The 27105-nt window shown below is 40.3% G+C and overlaps 1 protein-coding gene and 1 non-coding gene across 16 annotated transcripts in view; one reads left to right on the forward strand and one right to left on the reverse strand.

Moving 5' to 3' along the window:
• The first annotated feature begins 1944 nt into the window (after positions 1-1944).
• SENP7 (SUMO specific peptidase 7) overlaps positions 1945-27105 on the forward strand; it is a 171556-nt gene continuing 146395 nt past the window's right edge. For 11 of the 15 annotated variants that reach the window (XR_004973975.1, XM_036348881.1, XM_036348889.1 and 8 more), the window contains exons 1-3: positions 1946-2090; positions 18323-18375; positions 26190-26288. Coding sequence is in view for 12 of the 15 variants with exons in the window: in XM_036348881.1 (XP_036204774.1) it covers positions 2051-2090; positions 18323-18375; positions 26190-26288 (192 nt within the window). In the remaining 3 variants the exon portion in view is untranslated. Of the gene's footprint in view, positions 2091-18322; positions 18376-20188; positions 20303-26189; positions 26289-27105 lie in introns of all 15 variants that reach the window. The other 4 variants (XM_036348893.1, XM_036348892.1, XM_036348883.1 and 1 more) reach the window with 2 other exon arrangements.
• LOC118677964 lies at positions 19374-19503 on the reverse strand. The gene has a single exon (XR_004974665.1). It is a non-coding gene; the product is annotated as a small nucleolar RNA SNORA36 family (small nucleolar RNA).

Raw genomic sequence — 27105 nt, forward strand, 5'->3', positions numbered from 1 at the left:
CCCAAAGACAGGGCACGTGGATTCACGCCAATAGGGAGGGGGGCGCTTTTTTTATACTGCAGTTGGGTGAGGGGCGGGGACATGAGCTGAGGAATTCTCTGCTGCAGGGAATGGGCGGAATATTCAGGACGAAGTTCTTATCTGTGTGGGGGTATGTGAATTCAGGGAGAAGAAGCTGGTATCTGTGTCTGGCACCTTGATCTGTGAGAAATTCCAGGGGAAGTCCATTATCTTGTCATGTCTGCATGTATCCGATCCTGGGCTCTCTCCGACCTAACAGTATGGGTATTCCCTTGTAGGTAACTGAGTTTCTTTCTCTTGCTGCCTTTAAGATTCTCTCTTTGTCTTTTGCTCTTGGCATTTTAATTATGATGTGTCTTGGTGTGGTCCTCTTTGGATTCCTTTTGTTTGGGGTTCTCTGCGCTTCCTGGAGTTGTAAGTCTATTTCTTTGACCAGGTAGGGGAAGTTTTCTGTCATTATTTCTTCAAATAGGTTTTCAATATCTTGCTCTCTCTCATCTTCTGGCACCCCTATAATTCTGATGTTGGTACGCTTGAAGCTGTCCCAGAGATTCCTTACACTATCTTCGTATTTTCGGATTCTTTTTTCATTTTGCTTTTCCGGTTGGGTGTTTTTTGCTTCTTCACATTTCAATTCTTTGACTTGATTCTTGCGCTCCTCTGGTCTGCTGTTGGGTGTCTGTATAATATTCTTTATTTCAGTCAGTGTATGCTTAATTTCTAGTTGGTTCTTTATCACAACATCGAGGGTCTCATTAGATTTCTTGAGGATCTCACTACATTTATCGGCAGTTTTTAGAAAATTATTGAAAGACCTTAAAAGTGTGGTTTTGAGCTCTGTATCTTCCATTTCTGACATCTGCATCCTGTTTTTTTGTCTCCGCATTTTTTATGCTTTCTTGGTGCAACTCCTAGTGGTCTTTATGCGCGGTCTTGTTGTAGTTAAGCCTAAATTGTTGTAAGTAATACTGGCGGGGATTTGACCTCCAGGCCAACTGGCTGTCCATCCACCCACTTTCTATCATCTCAGCATTTTGTTTTTAAAGTTGATGTTCAGCGCCCCGCTTCCACCGCCTTTAAAAATAAGGAGCTTGAATTTTAAAGAGATCCTCTATTTTTTTTTCTCAGCTGACTTTATTTCCACTCAAACTGCTAAATCAATTGCTAGATCTTTTGGTTTCTGTTTGAGGAAGCGCGGTGAGGACAAAGATACAGGAGAGATTCATCCCGAGGAAAGTAAAACTGCAAAAGGAATAACTTTATTTTTTCACCACCTCACGGGATCTAGTGAACCAGTAGAATTCCTGGTTTCCCTTTTTTTGTACTTTGTGTGAGAATTCTTTTTTAAAAATATGCTTTCATCGATTTCAGAGAAGAGAGAGGGAGATTGAAGTATCAATGATGAGTATCAGTGATGAGAATCATTGATTGGCTGCCTCCTGCACGCCCCCTACTGGGGATGGAGCCCGCAACCCAGGCATGTGCCCTTGACTGGAATCCAACCGGACTCTTCAGTCTGCTGGCCGATGCTCTATCCACTGAGAAAACCAGCCAGGGCTTTGGTGTGATTTTTTTATAAGCTTTTATTTGAGCCAAACCGAGGACATACGCCAGGGAGCTGGCCAGGGAACAAGAACTCAAATGTTCCTGTTTTTCAGTCAAGCTAGTTTCCCAGTTGGCAAAGCCTTTGATGGTCTCAGGTTAAAACTTCGCACCTTTACTTCGTGGCTGGGGCAGACAATGAAGAAAAGCGCCATTAAAAAAACACACCAAAAAACAACTCCCTCCGCCCCCGGCAAATAAAACACTACCGGCGGCAACCCGCCAGGAAAACAAGTCCGGGGAAGTAACTTCCGGGTGGAGGTGGGAGGCACGGATGACTTCCGGTCTGAGGGCACACGCCGACTCTTGCGCAAGCGCGCTTGACACTTTCCTGTTTTTCCCCCCCCTTCCCCCCCTCCCTCCCCCAGCCTGAGGGGTCTTGAGGTGACAGCGACTGCAACTGCGACTACAGCAGCGGGAGGAGAAGATGGACAAGAGGAAGGCCGGGCGACGCCGAGCTTCATCGGGTGAGGACCGGTCGGAGGAGGGCCGAGCGGATTATCTCCTCCCTGGGCGAATGGGAGGGCCCGGTGGCGGCTGCTGCGGCCCGGGAGCTGCGAGGGCTCGCGCTCCGGCGGGGGCGGGGTGGGGTGGGGAGGGGAGGGAGCGAGCGAGCGAGCGGAGGGGCGCGCACAATGGAAGACCCGGAGGTCGCCCCCGCCCCTGCGGGCCCGCACCGGCTCCGAGCTGTCACCGAAGCCTCGGCAGCTCTGCACCGCGACCCCCTTGAATTCTTCCCTCCAGCCGGGAGCGCCCCGCAGGAGCCCGATCGCCCGCAGATCTTCCCCGTTGGCTTGCCGCTCTCCTGCCACGCCTTCCTCCCAGTGGCACCGAGGCTCCAGTTTCGTTTCCAGCTCCTCCGCGCCTCACCCCCCTTTCCTCGGGGCCTTTGAGCTCCTTGTTGCCCCTTTCTTTTGCTCTCTTGCCTCCTGCTAGAGCGGAGCGGCGGGGCTTTCCTGTGAACTCTTCACTCGTCAGATAAATGCTGCAGCACGTTTCCCTTCTTCCGAACTGGCCCGCTTAAGTAACCTTACTTTTCCAGTCTCCTCTTGCTAAAAGCGATTAAAAAGTCGAACAAAGGATTTAAAGCCGTTATTTCGTGTGTCTTTATTCTCAGCATATTTTTGTTTTTGAAATTGCTTTAGGAGCAGCGGTTCTCAACCTGGGGGTCGCAACCCCTTTGGCGGTCGAACGACCCTTTCACAGGGGTCGCCTAAGACCATCCTGCATATCAGATATTTACATTACGATTCATAACAGTAGCAACATTACAGTTATGAAGTAGCAACGAAAATAATTTTATGGTTGGGTCACAACATGAGGAACTGTGTTTAAAGGGCCAGAAGGTTGAGAACCACTGCTTCAGGGTTTATTTATTTTTGAGAGAGGAGAAGGGGGGCGGGGGAGGAGAAAGCGATTTTTGTTGTTCCGGTTATTTATGTGTTAATTGGTTGTTTCTGGTATGTGCCCTGACCGGACTGGGTATTGAACCCTCACTCTTTCTCTTTTCTTTTTTTTTTTTTTATTGCTTAAAGTATTACAAAGAATATTACATGTCTCCTTTTTTTACCCCGCCCTTGACAATCCCCTGGCCTCCCCTACCCCCCAGTGTCTTATTTCCATCGGTTATGCTTATATGCATGCATACAAGTCCTTGGGTTGATCTCTTACCCCCCTACCTGCTGCCCTCCCACCCTCCCCGGCCTTCCTGCTGTAGTTTGACAGTCTGTTCGAGGCAGCTCTGCCTCTGTATCTATTTTTGTTCATAAGTTTATAATGGTCTTTATTATCCAGAAATGAGTGAGATCATGTGGTATTTTTCCTTCATTGACTGGCATATTTCACTTAGCATAATGCTCTCCAGTTCCATCCATGACGTTGCAAATGGTAAGAGTTCCTTCTTTTTTACAGCAACATAGTATTCCATCATGTAGATGTACCACAGTTTTCTAAACCATTCATCTGCTGATGGGCACTTAGGCTGTTTCCAGATCTTAGCTATGGTGAATTGTGCTGCTATGAACATAGGGGTGCATATATCCTTTCTGATTGGTGTTTCTGGTTTCTTGGGATATAGTCCTAGAAGTGGGATCACAGGGTCAAATGGGAGTTCCATTTTTAACTTTTTGAGGAAACTCCATACTGTCTTCCATAGTGGCTGCACCAGTCTGCATTCCCACCAGCAGTGCACAAGTGTTCCTTTTTCTCCACATCCTCTCCAGCACTTGTCGTTTGTTGATTTGTTGATTTGTTGATGATAGCCAGTCTGACAGGTGTGAGATGGTACCTCATTGTTGTTTTGATTTGCATCTCTCGGATGATTAGTGACTTTGAGCATGTTTTCATATGTCTCTTGGCTTTCTGAATGTCCTCTTTTGAAAGGTGTCTGTTTAGATCCTTTGCCCATTTTTTGATTGGATTGTTTATCTTCCTTTTGTTAAGTTGTATGAGTTCCCTATAAATTTTGGAGATTAGGCCCTTATCAGATATGACATTGGCAAATATGTTTTCCCATGCAGTGGGTTTTCTTGTTGTTTTGTTGATGGTTTCTTTTGCTGTGCAGAAGCTTTTTATTTTGATGTAGTCCCATTTGTTTATTTTCTCTTTAGTTTCCAATGCCCTAGGAGCTGTATCGGTTGAACCCTCACTCTTGACTCTCTAAGGAACTGGGCTACCCCGCCTGGGATGCTTTATGTTATGGTGTACATGACTATCTTCAGTCTTGGGTACTACATCAGAAACATCTGATGGATCAATTGTTTTGTTTCGTTTTCTCATTCCTTAGTGTACCTTTTATTTTTGCAGAGACAGCCTTAACCATTCCAAATTTATTTAAGAATGCCCTGGTGGCAGTGCATCTCAAACTTTTTTTTTTTCCTGCCCTTATCTGCAATGGAGAGTGAACCCAGATCGCTGGGACATTGCCTGAAGCAGTTGAAAACCTGAAATCCCTTTCATAAGCAACCAGTGTTGTTGTTTTTGTGTGTGTATTTTAGAGATATTATTTGCATTTGAAAATACATACGTGGATATAGAGAAAAGTGTGTATGCCTCCAATTCATCATAGTATTTGTTTTAAAGTACTTTGTTCCTCCCCTAAAACCTTCTAGTAAAATGGACACATTAGGAAAATGCACACTGTTTATGAGATGTCATTTGTGTGCTGCCTAATACAACTTTAAGGGTAGTCATTACCTGAGTTTAAAATTCACTGCTAGAAGCTTCTCAAGCCTTTCTTCAGAGTTCATTGAATCTGTATTTTAAAATTATTCATAAGGAAAAAGGAATTATTGCAAAAATTTTATTATTTCCAAGTTCCAAAAGCACTAAATTAGTTGGGAACAGATTAAAAAAAGAATTGGCACCAGAGACAGATTTCCTGACAGTTGAATGAAATAATAATTAAATTCATGGATCATCCAAGGAAGAATGACCATTTAATGACAACAAAAAAACGTAAACATATATTAGAGTTATAAAACACAATTCATAAATGGGTTTTTGAATTAAAACAGGAAAGTTTAAATAAACTTCAGGTTTTCAACTTGTTGCTTCAGACAACATTCTTCATTATCTTTGTTCATTCTCTTTTGAGATAAGTGTACATGTTTTTTTTTTTTTTTTTTTTTTTTAGAAGGGGGGAGAGAGAGAGAGAGAGAGAGAGAGACAGACAGACAGACAGATTTGTTGTTCCACTTATTTATGCATTCGTTGGTTGCTTCTTGTATGTGCCCTGAGATATAGAACACACAACCTTGGCTTATGGGGACAACACTCTAACCAACTAAGCTACCCAGCCAGGGCTGTATGTGGTTTTTTAAATTAAAAAAAATTTTTTTTTTTAGTACTTAGGTACTAGGCAGTATGCTAAGAATTTTACAAACTTTCATTCTTTTTAAAGTCTTATTAGGTAGTTGTTATTTCTAATTTACAGATGAGCAGACTGGGACTTAGGGAGGGTAAGCAACCATCAGCAACAGTAAGAAGCAGAGCCAGGAATCAAAACCTGGTTTTCCTGACTACAAATTTATAATTTTAACCTCTTCTACTGTCACAGGACATTAGTGAGCCTACTTGGAAAAAAGGAGGCTCCATGGACAATTATGTTTGACAAGAAAATTGTATTTACTACAGGATTTTTGCTATGCTGTTATACATTGTGCTTCTCCAAGAGGTGAAGTGATTCTCAAACTTGTTTGATTTTGAAACTTTCCTCCTTCCCCAGTTTCATGCAAGCATGTCAAACTCATGGCTGGCAGACCGCACACCTCATTTATTTAAATGGGGTGTTCCGCTGGCCGTGAGTTTGACATGCTTGAGGATCTAGGGCAGTGGTTCTCAACCTTCCTAATGCCCCGACCCTTTAATACAGTTCCTCATGTTGTGACCCCCAACCATAAAATTATTTTTGTTGCTACTTCATAACTGTAATTTTGCTACTGTTATGAATCGTAATAAATATCTGATATGCAGAATGTATTTTCATTGTTACAAGTTGAACATAATTAAAGCATAGTGATTAATCACAAAAACAATATGTAATTATATATGTGTTTTCCGATGGTCTTAGGCGACCCCTGTGAAAGGGTCGTTCCACCCCCAAAGGGTCGCGACCCACAGGTTGAGAACCGCTAATCTAGGGAAATAGGCAAAAATCATCTTTTGAGAAAGAAAGACTTTCAAGTATTGGGAGCTCAAAATAGAGTAGGAGGTCAATTGGGGATTAATAAATGAACTGTAATGTAAAAATCTTTGTTAAAAAAAGTTTGAGTGTGTAGCAGTAATAGCTGCAGTTCTCATATTATGTGTCTTCAGCAGTGCTAAGTCCTCTAGGAAGAATATGGAAGAAAAGTGAATTTAGGTTTTTATATAAAAATTTTTATTGTTAAAAGTATTACATAAGTCTCCTTTTCCCCCCATTGACCTCTCCCCAGCCGTCCCCAGTGAATTTAGTTTTATTTAGGGTTAAAGGGTATGACAAAATGTGGAGGCAAAAATGGGTTTAGTGTGAGTGAGGAAATGGAAGGGTCAGAGGACATTATGTTGTAGAGTGAGAGGTTCTCATTTGAGAACTTGAAAGGTACAACACTATTCCTTAAGTCCATTCATGAGTGTATGTTTCTGAAATGGGGACATGTACAGGATGCTGTTAGAGTAAATTAAGGTCAGTCCTTTGTATTGACTGAGTTGATTAATAGAAGTGTTAGAGATTCAGCATGATGGTAGATTGTAATGATAGGAAAACTATGAGTCAAGTATCAGAATATTCTAGGAATGTTAGAGAGCTGGTCTTGGCTCAGTATGTGGCGATCACAAGTATGGGTATGGTAATATAGCTAATTTATGGGAATTAAAAAAGGGAATTTTTGCAATAAAGAAAGAATATTCATTGGAAATGGTGATTGGGGGAGGAAATTGTTAACTTATAATTTTGTAAGTGGGAGAAGAAGCTTCTTGAGAGAGTGTCTTAAAAAAATAGTGTAGTCAATAATCTAGGATTCAGTTAAACTAAGGTGGAGGAAATATTCAAGAAGATTCAGAATTTAAGGAAATTGTATTATTCTGGAAAGGAATTTAGTGGGCTAGAGAAGAGATAGAGAAGAAGGTAGATGAAAGGGTAGAGTTGACTACTTAAGAGATGTAAGGCCATAGAGATTGGTGAATAATGTGATTCCTAGGCCTGATGATAGAAGTCAGAGGATTGGAAAGTAAATTAGTGGCCCATGGTACCACAGGAAATGGGTTATGGGAAGGTTTGAGTAACTCCAAAGATCTAGACTGGCACTTTGTTGTGTTGCCGTCTCAAACCTGCCTCCCAGGTGGGTAAGTTTAATGTGAGTCCTCATTAATTTAGGAGACTGGCTGGTATGGTTTGGTTGGAGTGTTGTCCTGTACACCAAAAAGTGGTGGGCTCGATTCCTGGTCGGGATGCATGTTGGAGGCAGCTGATTGATGTTTCTCTCTCACATACTTCTCTCTCTATCTCTCTCTCCCTTCCTCTCTATTCAAAAAAAAAAGCAAAAAAAGCAAAAAAAAAAAGCTGGGTATCCTGCCTTGTATTAGAGATGAGAAGCCGAGTTTTAGAGTAGTAACAGCTAGTAAGCAAGATATAAATTTAGGTTGTTTGGCTTTAAAATCTGTACTCTTGAGCACTATGCTATTCTACAAGAAGCACATCATATATTTGTTAAATGCTCAAAAGACCAACCTAATTACAAGAAGAGGCACATCATATATTTGTTAAAATGCTCCAAAAACTAACTTAGTATAAGATGGAGCAACATAATTATAAAAACACCTACAATTTTGGGAAATCACAGTATTAATTAAAGAAACAGGGTAACATGCTACAAAACTGTATAGAAGCACTTTTTTTTTTTTTTTTCCTTAATAAAAACTTTACTCTCCTTTACCATCTGGCGTAAACCAAGCCAACTGCATTGGCCATAATGAAGAGTGTAAATTATTGGAATCGTTTGTGCTTAAATTTTCTTAGGGAAGGATGACAGCTCTCACCACCCGATTTATTCTTTTCTCTTTCCATGCTGGATGAACAATAATTTCCTCCAAATCTTACTGATTATGACAATGCCCTGCACTTTTCCATTTAAGAGTAAGGGAGAAATTGCCGGGGTCCAACCCCAGCAGGTCCAGGGGTCCCCAAAGGTGTGGACGGAGTCGGCGAAGAAGGAAGGACACGGAGACAGTGTTCAGTTGATCAGCAGCCTAGCCAGGATCTCCAGCCAGGCTCTCCAGCCAAGTTCTGGTCTGGATCTCCAGCGAAGTTCTGCTTCGGATCTCCAGCCAGGTTCTGTGTCCATGTTCTCTTGCTAGGTTCTCCAGGTTCTCCAGCCAGGTTCTGTAGCCAAGTTCCCTCGCTAGGTTCTCCAGCCAGGTTCTGTAGCCAGGTTCTAGTCAGGTTCTCTTGCCAATTTCTGTAGTCAGGTTCAGTCCAGGATCTTTTGCCATGTTCTCTCGCTAGGTTCTGTCTCTAGGTTCTGAGGCCAGTGTCTGTCCAGGATCTTTTGCCATGTTCTCTCCAGCAAAGTTCTTCTGTCTCTAGAGAACGTTCTGTGTAGGTTCTGTGCCTAGGTTCTGTCTCCTTTAGTTCTGTGTTCTAAGTTCTGACTCTTGCTGTCTTATTACATCTGTATTTATACCAGTTGATTCAATCCTATCAATCTCTATTACAAAGGTTAGGGCGTTTCTTATCTCCATTCCAGGGAGTAAAGATTATGTAGCTTAAGCATGATTGTTCATAGTTAAAGTGATTAATTACCCGCCTGGCACTTAGTTAAGAGGTTTTATTCCCTCCCTAACTTCAGGGGAAAATCCCTACCTGGGGAAACAATCTTTCTCAGAGACCTTGGTTAAAACACATAGTGTCAAGAAGGTGAGCAAACATATTAAGAACAGTATGCCATATATGCCAGGTCCCTTGAAACAGCAAGCATGGACCAGCTCCCGGCAAATTCCCCCTTTTTTATTTTTTAAAAGCTAGGCATTAAAAAGAAAAACCCCAAATGCTCTCTTGTATCCATTTTAAGAGTAGGATTGGCGCTTTCCGCTATTACCTGAGTCCTGATCTATCACCCCAGGGAGAGCTTGCCAATCCTGCACTGTCCTGGGGTGGAAAGGCTGCAGTGGGGTTAAGGATAAGGCTCCTTGGGCCTACCTCCTCCCATGCCTTTACATTTACCTTTCCTTCCTCAGAAAAGCATGGACATACTTCTTGTATAAAACGTTCTCTCTGACTGGGAGTAACCTTAATTCCTCTGCTAGCAAGCATATGTGTTAAAAGATCAATACAGAGTCTTCTTTCTTTGGACTCAGTATGGCACATCTTCTCAATCTAAGTTCTGTACTATCCACCTTCTTACCCTACTTATCCTCTATAGGGGGGTCTGAAGTACCCTGGTGGAGTCCTATCCGTCCCGAATGTGGGGGTTCTCAATGGGGGTGGCTTACCTAGGGGAATCCTGTTCCAGGGGTTCCCAAAGGTGAGGACGGAGTCGGCTAAGACTATCCACCCTCTTCCTACGGTGGAGTCCTATCCATCCCGAGAGTGGGGCTTACCTAGGGGTCCCTGTTCGGGTGCCAGATGCCGGGGTCCAACCCCAACGGGTCCAGGGGTTCCCAAAGGCGTAGACGGAGTCGGCGAAGAAGGAAGGACACGGAGACAGTGTTCAGTTGATCAGCAGCCTAGCCAGGATCTCCAGCCAGGATCTCCAGCCAAGTTCTGGTCTGGATCTCCAGAGAGGTTCTGCTTAGGATCTCCAGCCGGGTTCTGTGTCCATGTTCTCTTGCTAGGTTCCCCAGCCAGGTTCTATATCCATGTTGTCTTGCTAGGTTCTCCAGCCAGGTTCTCCAGGTTCTCCAGCCAGGTTCTGTCCAGGTTCTCCAGCCAGGTTCAGTCACCAGGTTCTAGTCAGGTTCTCTTGCCAATTTCTGTAGTCAGGTTCAGTCCAGGATCTTTTGCCATGTTCTCTCGCTAGGTTCTGTCTCTAGGTTCTGAGGCCAGTGTCTGTCCAGGATCTTTTGCCATGTTCTCTCCAGCGAAGTTCTTCTGTCTCTAGAGAACGTTCTGTGTAGGTTCTGTGCCTAGGTTCTGTCTCCTTTAGTTCTGTCTATAGAAGCACTTTTAACTCAATTAGTCTGGGAATAATAATCTATAAATTGTAATTTAAGCAATTGATACTCCTTTTAAAAATATATATTGAAAAAAATATATTTTGTAAATTTAAAATTGACTACAGTCCGGCTGGTGTGGCTCAGTGGTTGAGCATTGACCCATGTACCAAGAGATAGCCAGTTCGATTCCGGATCAGGGCACATGTCCAGGTTCTGGGCTCAATTCCCGGGAGGGTGGGGGGGCATGCAGGAGGCAGCCCATCAATGAGTCACCATTGATGTTTCTCTCTCTTCCTCTCCCTTCCTCTCTGAAATCAATAAAAAAATATTTAAACCTGACTAGGAAAAGGGAATATATGTAATACTTTTCAATAATAAAGATTAAAAAAATTTGACTAGAAAGTGAATTTATATAAGGTAAAGGCTTTCTTACCATTTATTTATTTATTTAATTGACTTTATTGGGGTGACATTGGTTAATAAAATTATATAGGTTTCAGGGGGTATGATACTATAATACATCTGTATATTGTATTGTGTGTTCGCCGCACCAAGTCAAGTTTCCTTTCTTCACCATTTAGCCCCCATTTATCCTCTTTAACATCCCCTTAACCTCCTTTCCTTCTGGTACGCACCATACTTGTCTATGAGGTTTCTTTCTTTTCTTAATCTCTTTACCTTTTCACCCAGCCTCACAGTGCCCTTCCCCTCTGACCATTTATTTAAAAACTAGGGGCCCAGAGTATGGATTCGTGCACATTGAAAAGAAATTAGTTAGAAGAAAGATTCTTGCGGTAAATACGTTACTGCAAAAAATTACATGTCAAAATAGTATATATAATAGAGTATTATAAAATGAAAACACAAAGTATTTTAATATCTCTGTTTGCCCTTTCTCTATATAGAAGTGTCAGAGATGAAAGAAAATTAGTAAAATGTATATTAAAATAATATATAAATTGATTAATAAATAAACAATAACATGATATACAAACCACAAAGACATGATATAAAAATAACAAAACGTATACAAACAATATTGATAAAAACAATGACTGTTAAATTAATTAAACTTATTCTAATATCTCCTTGTATACCACAGTAAGAGTAAAAAGACTTTCAGAGTGCTTGACTAATTTCCCTTGTGATGAAGTATTTAGAACTTTAATGTCACATGCTCTTTGAACTCAAGAGAAAGCAACATATAACTGACCATGTCCGAAAATGGGTTCAGGTAGGAATATTCCTACTCTGTCTAGAGTTTGTCCTTGTGATTTATTAATAGTCATTGCAAATGGTGGCATCACGGGAAACTGTCTTTGAATTAATTTAAATGGGAGGCCAGTGTCAGGGACAAATCAGTTCTTGGGATCAGAGCAACCTCTCTTTCCACAGATCCTGTTAATACCTCAGCTTTGATTATGTTAGGTCACAATCTTGATAATAAATCTAGTACCATTACAAAGACCCCATTTATTCTTAAGATTTCTCAGTAACATGATGATTGCACCTACTTTCAATTTTAATTTATAACATGATCTTCCTGAAGGAGTAATATTGGTCTTCATCTGGAATTTCTGCCTTAACTATATGCTTAGTGTCATCTTCCGTTCGTAATTTGGATTCACTGTCTAATATCATAATATGTGAATGTGAGACAGCATTTCTGAAATTCGATGACATGAGTTTTAACTAATTACTTTGCCAAATAAATTGAATTTACATATATCATTTAAAAGAGCATTCAGCTTAATATTAAAAATCCAGTACCAATAGTTGGTCTTCAGATACATTCTGGCGTTATGTGCGATTGGCGCCAGCGAGAGCTTTATATGTATTGTGCATGTGCGAGTCAGCATTTATTTTTAAGTTGCCAGTGCATGTCATATGTACCAGCCAGTTGGATGGTCGATGGACGTATGGTCAGTCACTTAGCCTTTTACATATATAATTTGCTTATTTTTGGTTGTCTCTAAGGAATGCTGTTTTATTATTTATTTTTTAAAAATATATTTTTATTCAGAGAGGAAGGAAGAAGAGAAAGAGAGAAACATCAATGATGAGAGAGAATCATTGATCGGCTGCCTCCTGCATGCCCCACACACTGAGGGATTAAGCCTGCAACCTGGGCAGGGAATTGAATGGTGATCTCCTGGTTCATAGGTTGACGCTCAACCACTGAGCCATGCTGGCCCAGCGAGGAATGCTATTTTATTAAAAACTAAGATAATTGAAAGCTTACATATAGAGGTTAAAATAATTTTTACATCAGCGTTTGCTTCAAGGAATGAATATAGTGAAATTAATGTTATGTGTTATGAACTTAAGAGAAATTATTTTTACTTTATACATTTCTGGATAAACTATAATTCATTTATTATAATTGTTATTTAGGAATACATCCCAAGAAATCAGAAACACCAATCAGAAAGAATATATGCACCCCTATGTTCTTATCTGCACAATTTACATTAGCCAAGATTTGGAAACAGCCTAAGTGCCCATCAGCAGATGAGTGGTTAAAAAACTGGTACATCTGCACAATGTAATACTGTGCTGCTATAAAAAAGAAAGAACTCTTACCATTTGCAACAGCATGGATGGACCTGGAGAGCATTATGTTAAGTGAAATAAGCCAGTCAGAGAAAGATAAAAAATTAAGAAAAAAATGTTTAAATTGAGATATTTACATATAGCAGAGTATACATATCTCTTATTTTATAAATTTTATTTTTTTAAATTAAAATATTTTTATACATACTTTTAATACATAGTTTGATGACTTATATACACATACCTGTGTAGTCATCACCTAGATCAAGATATAGAACATTTTTAGCATCTCAGAAGGTTAACTTGTATCTTGTCCAAGTCAATATTCCTTTCCTCCCCAGGTCCTCTCTATTTAGGACTTTTGCCCATTTTGAAAATTGGGTTGTCTTGTCTTTGGTTTGTAGGAGTTCTTTATACATTCTGATTATGAGTCAGGTGTATGAATTATTCAGTATTATTAACTACTAGAGGCCCAGTGCACAAACTTGTGCACAGGTAGGGTTCCTTGGCCTGGCTGGCAATCGGGGCTGATTGGGGCCATCTCACTCAGTCCCAATCAGGGCCGGCCAGCTGGAGGGAGGGACCATGGGAGGTTTGCTGGCCATAGGAGGTTGGCTATGGGAGCGCACTGACCACCAGGGGGCAGTTCCTGCATTGAGCATCTGCCCCCTGGTTGTCAATGCGCGTCATAGCGACTGGTCGACTGGTTGTTTGGTCTACTGGTAGTAACGGTTGCTTAGGCTTTTATATATATAGATAATCACCCTGCTGTACATAGGTATATGTACTATAAATAATTTTTTTTTCCTGGTCTGTGGCTTGCGTTCTCACTCTCTTAACGATGAGGTTTGATGAAAAGACGTTCTTAATTTTAATGAAGTCCAGTTTATTAATCTTTTTCTTTTCCCCCCATATTTATTTATTTATTTATTTATTTTTATTGTTCAGATTATTACAGATGTTCCTCTTTTTCCCCCCCATAGCTCCCCTCCACCCAGTTCCCACCCCACTCCAGGCTTTCTCCCCCCCCCCCCCCCACTGACCTCATCCATAGGTGTAAGCTCTTTGTCCAATCTTTTCCTGCACCCCCCACAACGCCTTCCCCCCGAGAATTGTCAGTCTGCTCCCTTTCCATGCCCCTGATTCTATTACATTCACCAGTCTGTTCTGTTCATCAGGTTTTTTATTCATTTGATTTTTAGGTTCACTTGTTGATAGATATGTATTTGTTGTCACTTTGTGGTTCATAATTTTTTATCTTTACCTTTTTCTTCTCCCTCCTGTTCTTAGAGAATACCCTTCAACATTTCATGTAATACTGGTTTGGCGGTGACGAACTCCTTTAGCTCTTTCTTCTTTGTGAAGCTCTTTATCTGACCTTTGATTCTAAATGATAGCTTTGCTGGCTAGAGTAATCTTGGTTGTAGGTTCTTGCTATTCATAACTTTATATATTTCTTGCCACTCCCTTTTGGCCTGCATAGTTTCTGTTGAGAAATCTGCTGACAGTCGTATGGGCACTCCCTTGTAGGTAACTGTTTTTCTCTTGCTGCTTTTAAGATTCTCTCTTTGTCTTTTGCTCTTGGCATTTTAATTATGATGTGTCTTGGTGTGGCCCTCTTTGGATTCCTATTGTTTGGGGTTCTCTGTGCTTCCTGGACTTGTAAGTCTATTTCTTTCACCAGGTAGGGGAAGTTTTCTGTCATTATTTCTTCAAATAGGTTTTCAATATCTTGCTCTCTCTTCTTGCACCCCCATAATTCAGATGTTGGTACGTTTGAAGTTGTCCCAGAGGCTCCTTACACTATCTTCATATTTTTGGATTATTTTTTCTTTTTGCTTTTCCGGTTGGGTGTTTTTTGCTTCTTCGTATTTCAAATCTTTGCCTTGATTCTTCAATCCTCTAGTCCAGCTGTGGGCAAACTACGGCCCGCGGGCCGGATCCGGCCTGTTTGAAATGAATAAAACTAAAAAAAAAAAAAAAAGACCATACCCTTTTATGTAATGATGTTTACTTTGAATTTATATTAGTTCACACAAACACTCCATCCATGCTTTTGTTCCGGCCCTCCGGTCCAGTTTAAGAACCCATTGTGGCCCTCGAGTCAAAAAGTTTGCCCACCCCTGCTCTAGTCTGCTGTTGGACCTCTGTATATTATTCTTTATTTCAGTCAGTGTATGCTTAATTTCTGATTGATCCTTTTACATATCCTTGAGGGTCTCACTAAATTTCTTGGAGGTTTCTAGAAGATTCTTTAGTAACCTTCTAACCGTGGTTTTGAACTCTATATCCAGTATTTTGCTTTCATCCATTTCTTTCATTTTGACATGTTTCTTTGTCTCCACATTTTGGCTGCTTCCCTGTGGTTTTTTTTTTTTTTTTTTAAGAATTCTATTCTTTCTTTATTTTTTATTTATTTATTTATTTATTTATTTATTTATTTGCTTAAAGTATTACAAAGGGTATTACATATGTGTCCTTTTTAAACCCTGTGTTTGTTTCTATGTACTGGGTAGCTGCTAAGTCTCCTTGAGTTGATAGAGTGGCCTTGTGTGCTAGGTGTCCTGTAGGGCCCAGTGGCTCAGCCTCCCCAGTCACCTGAGGTGGACATTCTTGATGCACCCCTTTGTGGGCTGTTTGCACAATCTTGTTGTTGTTAACCCTTGATTGCTGTTGGTATCACTGGGAGGAATTGACCTCCAGGCCAATTGGCTGTGATGGCCAGCTGTGTCTACACTGGAAGATCTGTTGCACAGGAGACACCCTTATGGGGCAGGACTTGCTTCAATGAGGCTTTGGTGCTCACTAAGTCTGCCCCTTGAGTGTGTCTCTTATGGATGTAAAGAGTTGTCATCCGGTATGGTCTCACTCTGACCACTGGGTACACTGGCTCTTGGATCTCCAAGGAGGTGCAGGGTCAGCCACTGTCAGGGCCGCCCAGCAGGAGACATCTGCAGATTCCTCCTCTTTGTATGGGGTTTGGAGGTGCCCACATGAGGCCCAGCTGTGAAGCAAGGCAGGCTGCTGCTGCCGGCCTTGGGCCTTCTTTTGGGAGCTCTGGGGTTCTCTGACCCCACTGCAGTTTGACAGGTTTTAGGTGGAGAGAGCACAGGCCATTCATATGCAAAAGCCGCTGCGCACAGCTTGGGTTGGGTTGTAAATTGGGTGGGGCGGGGTCTCTGGGAATCACCAGGGTGGAGCAAGCAGCAATGGCTGTGTCAGCCCTGCACCAGAGAGGTCCCCGGGTCTCTGCGTCCTGCGCCCCAGCCCAGGAACAATGATTGCTGCGAGCACCTCTGAGAGAAAGCCGCCCTTGTTCCTGTCCTGAAACATCCAGTTTCTCCCTGGATGTGTCTGGGTCCCCCAGAGTCTCACCCAGAATTGGAGTTCAGAGCAAGCGGGAGCTTGTATCTCCCTCCCTATTAAAAGAGCAGCACATCTAGATGCCAGCACTTTCTGTGCCTCCGTACCTCTTACCAGTCTTAATGCGCTTTCTTCACTTTTCTAGTTGTGGAACTTCCATTCAGCCAGCTTTCCCGCGGTTCTGGGTGGTAGTTGTTCTGCCTTTTAGTTGTTATTTTGATGGGGTTGTGAGAGGCAGCAAGTATAGGTGTTCATCTATGCTGCCATCTTGGTTCTCTAATCTTTTTTTTTTTTATATATTTTATTGATTTTTTACAGAGAGGAAGGGAGAGGGATAGAGAGTTAGAAACATCGATGGGAGAGAAACATCAATCAGCTGCCTCCTGCACATCTCCTACTGGGGATGTGCCTGCAACCCAGGTACATGCCCCTGACCAGAATCGAACCTGGGACCTCTCAGTCCGCAGGCCGACGCTCTATCCACTGAGCCAAACCGGTTTCGGCTAATCTTTTTCTTTATGATTAATATTCTTGTGTCTTGTTTGAGAAATTTTTGCCCACCCCAAGGTCATGAAGATATTCCCTTCCTTTGTATTCTGGAAGCTTTATTTATTTTTCTTTGACATTTGAATCTGTGATCCATTTAAAATTAATTTCTGTGTATAGTGTAGAGGTCAAGGTTTGTTTATTTATTCATTTATTTTTCCCATTTGTTATCAGATTGCTTCAGCATGACTTACTGAAAAGACCATCCCTTTACCACTGAATTGTAGTGGTGTGTTAGTCATAAATAGGTGACCATATATGTGTGGATTTTTATCATTCATTTTTGTTACAAAATAAAATATTTTGTGATATATTCTAGTTACTTGTAAGCTACAGGAAAGCTTGGATTGTATTTAGTTTGCTCAGTACACTGTACTCATTACCTAACACAGTGCCAGGCAAATGATAGACAATCAATATTTGCTGGTTGAATGAATCATAAAAAAAAAAAAAAAATCTACAGCCCTAGCTGGTTTGGCTCAGTGGATAGAGTGTCAGTTTGTGGACTGAAGGGTCCCAGTTTCGACTTCGGTCAAGGGCACATGCCTGGGTTCTGGGTAGATCCCCAGTGGAGGGTGTGCAGGAGGCAGCCAATCAGTGATTCTCTCTCATCATTGGTGTTTCTATCTTTCTCTTCCTCTCCCTTCCTCTCTTAAATCAATAAAAACAATCCTATATAATGAAAGCCTAATATGCAAATTGACTGAACGGTGGAGGAATGACTGGTGGAACGAATGGTCACTATGACGTGAACTGACCACCAGGGGGCAGACGCTCAACACAGGAGCTGCCCCCAGCCCTCAGGCCCCAGGCCAGCCAAGGCGGGTGCCAGAAGGGGCCCTCTGATTGCACTGTCGGTCTACCCGCTGTTTGCCCCACAGATTGGCCCTGATCACTGGCCAGGCCTAGGGACCCTACCCATGCACAGTTTTCAGGTATTAGGCATCTAGTGTGTGTATATATATATATATATATATATATATATATATATATATATATATATTTTACAATATTGTAAATATTGTAAATATTTACAATATTGTAATATATTTTACAATATTGTAAAAAAATATTGTAAAAAAAATATTGTAAAAAAAATCTATAGGAAGTCTGAAAAATGTTGATGAGGAAAGATATAAGCTTTTCCCAGGTACATAGATTATTAAATAGTAGAATTAAAAGTGTTTTTATAAAATATTTCCAACTTCTAGCTCTCAACTTGTGCTTCTCCCCCACCACTCCTCCTCATAAAAATTTGATAATTTGTCTGGTTATATGGTTCAACCAATATTTATTAAACACTTATTGGATGTTAGGACTTTTGACAGAGAATTTAGTTCTTAGACCCAAGTTTGCCTTTATTTTTTTAAAAATTGTCATCATATATATATTGTTTAATGGAGACATTTTGTGAGAATCTGCTACTCTCTTTATTATTTTTTGACCTTTATGTTTTTAGTCCATCAGGTTCTGTAAAACGTATCAATATAAATTCTAAATCTGTCAAGAAGTTCGTTTAAAGCAAAGGATGGCTGTGAAAGGATTTTTTATTATATTGTTTATCTTATTTACATATTAAATGATAACTTTTACCATGTCTTTGTAGAAATTGTCACAGAAGGAAAAAGGAAAAAGTCTTCATCTTCTGAGTTACATAAGGTATGCGTGAGTTTTCCTTTTAACCTGTTCATCATTAGAGTTACTAATATTGAAAGTATTTTGCTGTTTGTCTTTTAAATAAAATATTAAAGAAAATAATGTAAAACTGTAACTAATTAGTGTTTTTATGAGAATGGTGTTTCCTAATTAACTGAGGGTTAGCCAGGAAACCTTCTCTGGGATCAGCCTTGTTTGAAATCATTGTAAGATATACCAGTATATTTTCCAGGCCCCATTTTAGGTTTTATGTAAAACATAAGACAGTATTTCTTTGATGACTGAATGTATTAGAGTGCCTCACATTCATTTATTCTAATACTGTAAGTGTCTAAGAGTTATACTCAAGTTATGTACTGAAATTGCTATTTGTAGTATGTCGTTTTAAACATTTACTTATTCATTCATTCATTCTTTATAAGCCAAGAGTAGCAGAACAAGCAAAATGAAGTTTCTACCTACTTAGGAAGTGTTTCAAAAAATTTATCCATTTTTAGAAAGATAATCTTTTTTTCCTCTAGAATTTTGTGATTTAAATGCAATAGAAACCCTGATTTACTAGTATGTTATAATAACTTATTAGACACTTTCTCTGAAGCATTTCAAATTATACACAGGAGACTTTTCTTTGGCACAGAGAACTTTAATTTGGTAAATTTTGTGGAACAAGGAAGGCTATGAGAGGGAATCAAGAGAACCTTATGAGACCACACAAGAGCATGGCTTTAGATACTTTATTTCTACCTTGGCTTACTTCAGATCTTTGGAATGTGGTTTCTTTTTTTATTTAGAGAGAGAGAGGAAAAGAGAGGGGGGAGAGAGAGAGAAACATTGATGTGAGAGCGAGATAGCGATAGGCTGCCTCCTGCACACCCCCTACTGGGGTTCAAGCCCACAACCTGGGTGTGTGCCCTGACTAGGAATTGAGCTGGCATCCGTTTGGTACACAAGAGGACGCCCAACCACTGGGCCATATTGGCCAGGATGTGGTTTCTTTTTTCTTTTGTGGGCTGGGAGGTAAATGAATAAAGCAGTGCTTTCTATCTAATCTTCTCCCCTAGCCTGTGTTTCTGTGTCCCAAAGTTTAACAGAACAGGGAAGCTGCCCTGAACTGAACTCAACACTTTGGAATTGAGATGTGGTTTCTTTATGTAAAATTCTGGATTTAGCTTAAGTGGGGTAAATGAGGGAGATTTAAAAAAATCTTACATTGCTATTGTACCCACTTGTAAGTACCTGTGTACTGACTACTTCTCCTTTTCTGTGTAATACCTTCAGTGAAGTGAAATGCTGTCTGCTTTACGCTATTGCTTCATAGAATTTAATCTGAAATTCCTCTATTAGAAATTCATAATATTGAATAAATACAGTAATTTAAACTTTTTTCAAGTAACTTTAGATTTATAGAAATAGTACAGTTCTTGTATAACCTTCACTTAACTTTCTCCAATGTTAATATCTTAATAACTCTAGTACAATGATCAAAATTAAGAAATTTAACATTGGTATAATACTTTAGTATTTTTAAATTTATTGATTTTAGCGAGAGAAAAATAGAAACATTGATGTGTTTTTCCACTTAGTTATGAATTTTTTGGTTGATTCTTTTATGTGCTGTGATTGGGCATTGAACCCGCAACCTTGGTGTATCAGAACGATGCTCTAATCAACTGAGCCACCTGGCCAGGGCTACAATACTTTATTTTATTTATTTATTTATTTTTGGCATCCCTGGGTTGTACAGTACTTTACATTAAACTATAGACATTATTTGGATTTCTTCAGTTTTTCTACTAATGTCATTTTTCTGTTCTAGGATTCAATCAAGGAGTCCACATTGTATTTAGTTGTCATGTCTTCTTGATTCCCTGCAGTCTATGACAGTTCTTCAGTCTTTTTTCTTTGATTATGACACTTTTAAAGAATTCTGGTCAGTATTTTGTCAAATATCCCTCAATTTTGGTTTGTCTTAAGCTTCTTATGATTAAACTAGAGGCCCAGTGCACGAAATCATGCATGGGTAGGGTCCCTAGGACTAGCCTGTGATCAGGGCCATCTTCTGCCCACTCGCCAGTCCCCAGTCCTGCCCCGCCACCACCCACCCTGGTTCCCCGTTTGCCGTCCAGTGATCAGAGCCTGCTGGCCGGGCGGAGGAACCAAGAAGTCTGCCTTCTGCCTGATTGCCAGTCCCCAGTCCCACCCAACCGCCACCCACCCAGGTTCCCCTGTGGTTCCCTGTTGGCCATCCAGCGATTGGAGCCTGCGGGCTGCGGGGAGGGACCGAGAAGTGGTCAATGCACCTCATAGCGGCTGGTCGATCGGTAGTTCTGGTTGTTACAGTGGGTACATGATGATCATATGTCTTATTGGTGCTGTCAGTCTTGATCATCTGCTTAAGATGGTGTTTGCCTGGTTACTTCATTGTAAAATTACTCCTTCCCTTTGTAATAAATAGATACCTTGGGAGAGATAGTTTGAATCTATGCAAGTATGCTTTCTCCCTTTTTAAAATTTATCTTTATTGTTGAAAGTATTACTTATGTCCCTCTTTTTCTCCATTGACACCCTGTCTTTTTTTTTTTTAAATCCTCACCTGAGGATATTTTTTCCATTGATTTTTTTTTAGAGGAGTGGAAGGAAGGGAAGAAGGGGGAGGCAGAGAGAGAGAAACATTGATATGAGAGACACATCAATTGGTTGCCTCCCAACTGGAGCCAGGGGGGATCAAACCTGCAACCCAGGTATGTGCCCCAACCAGGAATTGAACCCATAACCCCTTAGTGTACAGGACAACACTCCAACCAACTGAGCCACACTGGCCAGGCCCCCCCTTCCTTATTTTTAACTTTTTAAAATGTTTCTCATTATCTACAATATATTTATTTAGTTGTTCAATAATAATCTATATATAAAAAAGCCTAAGTGACCATTACAATCAGTCAACTGAACAACCAGTCAACTGGTCGCTATGATGACACACTGACCACCAGGGGGCAGATGCTCAACACAGGAGCTGCCCCTTGGTGGTCAGTGTACTCCCACAGCAAACCTCCCGCGGCCAGCCAACCTCCCACAGTCCCTCCCCCGGGCCAGCTGCCCGATCGGCCCGATTGCTAGCCAGGCCAAGGAACCCCACCTGTGCATGAATTTGTGCACTGGGCCTCTAGTATACATATAAAGTTGTACTACTGCATTTAATTTTTTAAATTTATTTATTTATTTAGTGATTTTTAGAGGACATTTATTAAAGCTGGGATAATGAAACAAGGAAGGGCCTAAAACAGAAGAAGCAACAGGAAAGAGACTAAGTGGTGAAATAAACTAGATTCAGCTGCTTTGGCTCACTAAGAAGTCAGAGAAAAGGGGACCTTGGGGACAGGTTCAGGTGGCTAGCTAGGGATGAGCTGCTGCTGCCCATTGCTCCCCTGGTCACAAGCCTTGGAGAGTCCCTTAGAGTTTAGGAGATGTATGCCTGGGAGGGAGGGGGAAGAAGAGGGGTAAGAGAAGGGCGTGGGTGTGCTCCTGGGAGGGAGAGTGCCTGAACTATTGCATTTTAAAATGTGGAATTCCTTAGGTAATTAGCATACTAAATTCATGTTAGTAGTTTATATTATTGCTTTTTCTCTTAAGCCAGCTAGGGAAAGAAATTACTGAAAGGATTAGAGCTTTGATAGATATAAGGACAAGACACTGATACTATTTTGAGTGTGAAGTATTTAAAAATATTTCTAAAGCAGAAGTAGCTTGTTGCAGAGAAATTAGAAAATTCAATTGAGCAAAAATTCAATTGGGTTGTGTCTGCCCAGACACAACCAAAATTAATACTTTGTTGTATAGCCTTCTAATTTGCCTATCTATATGTTAAAAAAATAGAAAACCACAAAATACTGTTTTATAATTTGTTTTTTCTACTTAACTATGTTGTGAATATTACTTTCTAAAATCAAATTTAAGGCATTGCTTAGTAGATATGCATTGAATACTTAACATGTATTAGACATACATAAGTATACCAGGGAAGCAGTGGGAAACTGAAAAAAAAAAAAAGAGTTTATTTGAGCAAAACTGACAACATCTGGGGAGCTAGCTCAAATGCTCCAGAGAATACAGTTTGGCAGCTTCTTTTATTCATTTGAAATTAAGGAGGGGGCATAAGGAAGATTGGAGAAAGGAAAGTGAGGAATAAATTCTAGGATAGTGAACAAGATTATGTGCTTTCAAAATGTTGTGAGTGTTACCCTGGCTGAGTAGCAGTTGGTTAGACCATTGTCCTGATATGTCAAGGTTGCGGGTTCGATCTCTGGTCAGGGCACATACAAGGAAGCACAAGTTGACGTTTCTCTCTCTCTCTCGTTCCTTCTCTCTCTCTCTCTCTTTCTCTTTCTCTCTCTCTCTCCTCACCCCCTTTCTTTCTTAAAAATATCAATAAATAAAACTTAAATTGTTATGAGGGTTACTAGTAATACCCTCTTCGAAGGGTATTCTGATATTTCAAAGGTTTGTTAACCTAGTTGCACAAGAATGGGGATGGGGTTGGCTTAAAACCTTTATCTAAGGAAGTTATATATAGGCTTAGGGGATGAGTACCCAACATGACTTGCTTAGTTAGGAATTTATTCAGATCACCCTGTGAGGTCTCTAGAGATGGTATTCCTTGCGTGAGAGTAGGGCTTGTAACCTTTGCTGGTAGGTGTCCATGATCTCTTGGCTGCAGTGGTATCAGAAGTTAGCCATGTCCTAGCTGATAATTTCACAAGGCCAGGTCTTCAAAACTCATGTTTGGCCTCACTCCAGGTCTCACTACCAGGCCCCCCCGTTTGCATGGATGTACTTCAACTTATGTCTGCCTCATTGCTCACCTGATGTGTGGACTGAGGACTGTGGTCATTTTTAGTTTTTTCAAGTTATCTTTTGATTTTTTCCTTGATTTCATTGTTAACCCACTCATTGTTTAGTAACATGCGATTTAGCCTCCATGTGTTTAATGTTTTTCAGTGTTTTTATTGTTGACGAGTGGCCTGGTGCATGAAATTCGTGCATGGGGTGTGTGGGGGGTGTCCCTCAGCCTGGTCTGCACCCTCTCCAATCTGGGACACCTTGGGGGATGTCCGACTGCCGGTTTAGGCCCGATAACTGCTCGCCTGCCCGCCTGCCTGATTGCCTGTAACCGCTTCTGTCTGCCAGCCTGATAGGCTCCTAACCACTCCCCTGCCGGCCTGATTGATGCCTAACTGCTCCCCTGCCGGCCTGATCACCCACAACTGCCCTCCCCTGCTGGCCCGATTGACCCCAAGTGCCCTCCCCTGCCACTACCCACCTCCTCCACCAGGACCTGCCTCCTCCGCGCGAGGCAGTGGAGTTGCCGGGACTGGCCTCCTCCACGCTGTGTGGAGCCGCAGGACCCCAGGCCTCACTGTGTGGAGTAGCCGCCGGGCCCTGCTTCCGCTGTGCATGTGGCCATCTTGTGGGGGCCATCTTGTGATGACATCGTGCACAAGGGCCACCTAGGCTTTTATTAGTATAGATGTCTTGTTTTATGCCATTGTGATACGAGAAGATGCTTGATATAATTTCAGTCTTCTTGAACTTGTGGAGACTTATTTTATATCCTAATGTGTGGTCTGTTTTTGAGAGAATGTACTGTGTGCACTTGAGAAGAATGTATATTGTGCAGCTTTGTGGTGAAATGTTCTGTAAATGTCAATGAAATCCATCTGATCTAGTGTGCCATTTAAGGTTGTTGATTTTTTTTAAAAAATATTTTATTGATTTTTTACAGAGAGGAAGGCGAGGGATAGTTAGAAACATCGATGAGAGAGAAACATCGATCAGCTGCCTCCTGCACACCTCCCACTGGGGATGTGCCTGCAACCAAGGTACACACCCTTGACCAGAATCGAACCTGGGACCCCTCAGTCTGCAGGCCGACGCTCTATCCACTGAGCCAAACCAGTTAGGGCCCTTGTTGATTTTTTGTCTGGAAGATCTATCCAATAATGACAGTGGAGTGGTAAAGTCCCCTACTGTGACTGTATTGCTGTCCATCTCTTCCTTAAAGACCTCAAAGAGCTTTTTTATATATTTAGGTGCTCCTGCTATAACAGCTTTTAAATCTTTGGACATGAGTAATCTTTGTTTATGCTCAAATTATGAGTCATTCTGATATTTAGAATGAGACAGCCCACAATCAAATAGCATTCCAATTTATTGTTAGGAGAAGAGAATGTGGCTTAGCCTCTAAAATAGAAAATATAATAACAGATTTGAGAAGTGGTTAAAAGGACACAAGTCATTGTTAAGGTTAACCATACTCATATGGACTACAGTGTAGTCACAAGATACATGCATTTAGTTTATATAAATTCCAATTATGTATTTTAAAGTATTTTTATTAATTTTAGGGCGTGAGAGGAATAGAGAGAGAGAAAAAAAAGAAAGAAAGAGAGAAAGGTAGATAGATAGAGAAATGTCTGTTGTTCTACATATTTTTGTATTCCTTGATTGTTTCTTGTATGTGCCCTGACTGGGGATTGAACCTACAACCTTGGCATAATGGGATGATGCTCAAACCAACTGAGCTACCCCGCCAGGGCAAAGAGGTACATTGTTATACAGAATAGGTATGATTAAGAAGTTACTGCCCTAGCTGGTTTGGCTCAGTGGATAGAGTGTTGGCCTACGGACTGAAGGGTCCCAGGTTCGATTCCGGTCAAGGGCAATAGAAAAAACAAAAAGAAGTTACTGATACACAGGAGGATTAATTCAGAGTTGCTCATGAAGTGAAAGAGTTGAGATTCACTTTCTTCAAAATTATTCTGTCTTTTTGACTTATGCTTTGCTCTCATTGAAATTAATTTAGATTGTCACTGTTTGTAGTTCACATAGTGCTTATTATATGCTATATTTTGTAGGTGGAACTTTATGCTTAACCATCATTGATAACTTTCCCTTAATATGAAAGTTATTTAAGTTAAAAATAGATTATTTCAAACTTGTGGCTAAGATGGATTAATTTGTTTATTCAGCATATCATGAGCCATACACATTGGAAATATAATGGTGACTAAGTGTAAAAAAAATAAAGGTGACTAAATGAGGGCCCTCTCTTTAAGGACATCCACAGTCTGGAGAGAAAGATAGACAAGTAGACAAATAGTTACAATATAGTATGCTACATGTAATATAAATAATGTAACCTAAATGTACCAAGTACTAATACCCAGAGACAGGAATACTCCGGTGTATTGTTTCTTATATGTGCCTGGTCAGGGTACATACAAGAAGCAACTGAGGAATGCATAAATATGAGCGATGGCTATATGGATAAAAGAATAATTTGAGCAGAATCTGAAGTATTTCACGAGAGAGAGAGAGGAAAGGGCATTCTAGATTGAGGGAGTAGTACATGCAAAGTTCTAGAGATATGTGACGTGTTTGAACACGGTTGTGTTTATGTGTGAGTGATGTGAAAGCCTAGATTATTAAGAATTTTATCTATAAGTAACGGGTTTCATTATTATAGTTTAAGTATTGTAGCCATACTTAGATTGGTGTATTAGAGAACTATGAGGATAGCCTTTGAAAGATTATAAGGGGAAGAGACTGTAGGTAAGAGAATATTTATAGAGCTATTGTGATACTTCATTTATTGACCTTTATATTGAATGAGAGGTTTTTAAAAATAAAGTTATATTTAACTGCCTATAAATTAAGCACTAGTTTAAAACTCTTTACAACTAATAGCAAAATATCTGTTAGCTAATTCAGCTTTTATTTATATTTTAATTGAATTGATTATATTCTCATTCTGGTTTCAGATAACAAAGATATTAAATGCAAAACCAGAAGATGTTCATGTGAAATCACCACTGTCCAAACTCAGAAGCTCAGAACGGTGGGATCTCCCTTTGCAGGGGGTAAATAAAAACTTAGTTCTTTTAAGTATATAGTGTTATTGGTGTGCTTAAAACATTTTAGTGAAACTGAATTTTTTATTTTCTTATATGTCCTTTTGTATTTTTTTGTTGTTACTTATTTGTAGGTTTTAAATTAGTTTGTTTCAGGTATATGTTGAACTGATGCTTTGAGGTTAAGATCTTTTGTTTAAATATAAGTATACCTTATTATGCATTATTTTTCTTCTTCAAATTCAAATCTCATTGTAAAATAAATTATTTTAAATATATGAGAATATCAAGCTTATTAGAATCATATGCTCTCTTATTCTTGTTTTGTAAATTTGAGAGGGTTTATCTTAAAGGGTAACACAATTGTTTTTCCAAAAGATACTGTGATTATAGATTGGGACTTTAATTTTATCAGTATTAAGCATTATTGCAGAATCTTATAATGAGGCTGAAGATAGCACTTTTTATGTATTATTTTTGCTCTTGCCTCACACAAATTATTTTCATTTTTAAAAAAGTCCTTTTGTTGGGAGAGCTGGAGAGTGGAACAAAATTTTTAAAATAATGTTTTTTAAAATTGATTTTAGAGAGAGGAAGAGGGGTAGATAGAAATATCGTTGAGAGAAAGACATCGATTGGCTGCCTCCTGCACACCCCCCACTGATGTTTGTTTTTTTTCCAGTTTTACTAATAGAGACAATGTTGCAGTGAACATCATTTTACATATATAGGGAACCATTTTTTAGTGGGATTACTGGGTCTAAGGAATTTTTATATTAAACTTTAATAAATATTGCAAAATTGTCTCACAGAAAGTTTGCACTAA

The sequence above is a fragment of the Myotis myotis genome, unplaced genomic scaffold (assembly GCF_014108235.1).
Source record: "Myotis myotis isolate mMyoMyo1 unplaced genomic scaffold, mMyoMyo1.p scaffold_m19_p_2, whole genome shotgun sequence".
Taxonomy (NCBI): Eukaryota; Metazoa; Chordata; class Mammalia; order Chiroptera; family Vespertilionidae; genus Myotis; species Myotis myotis.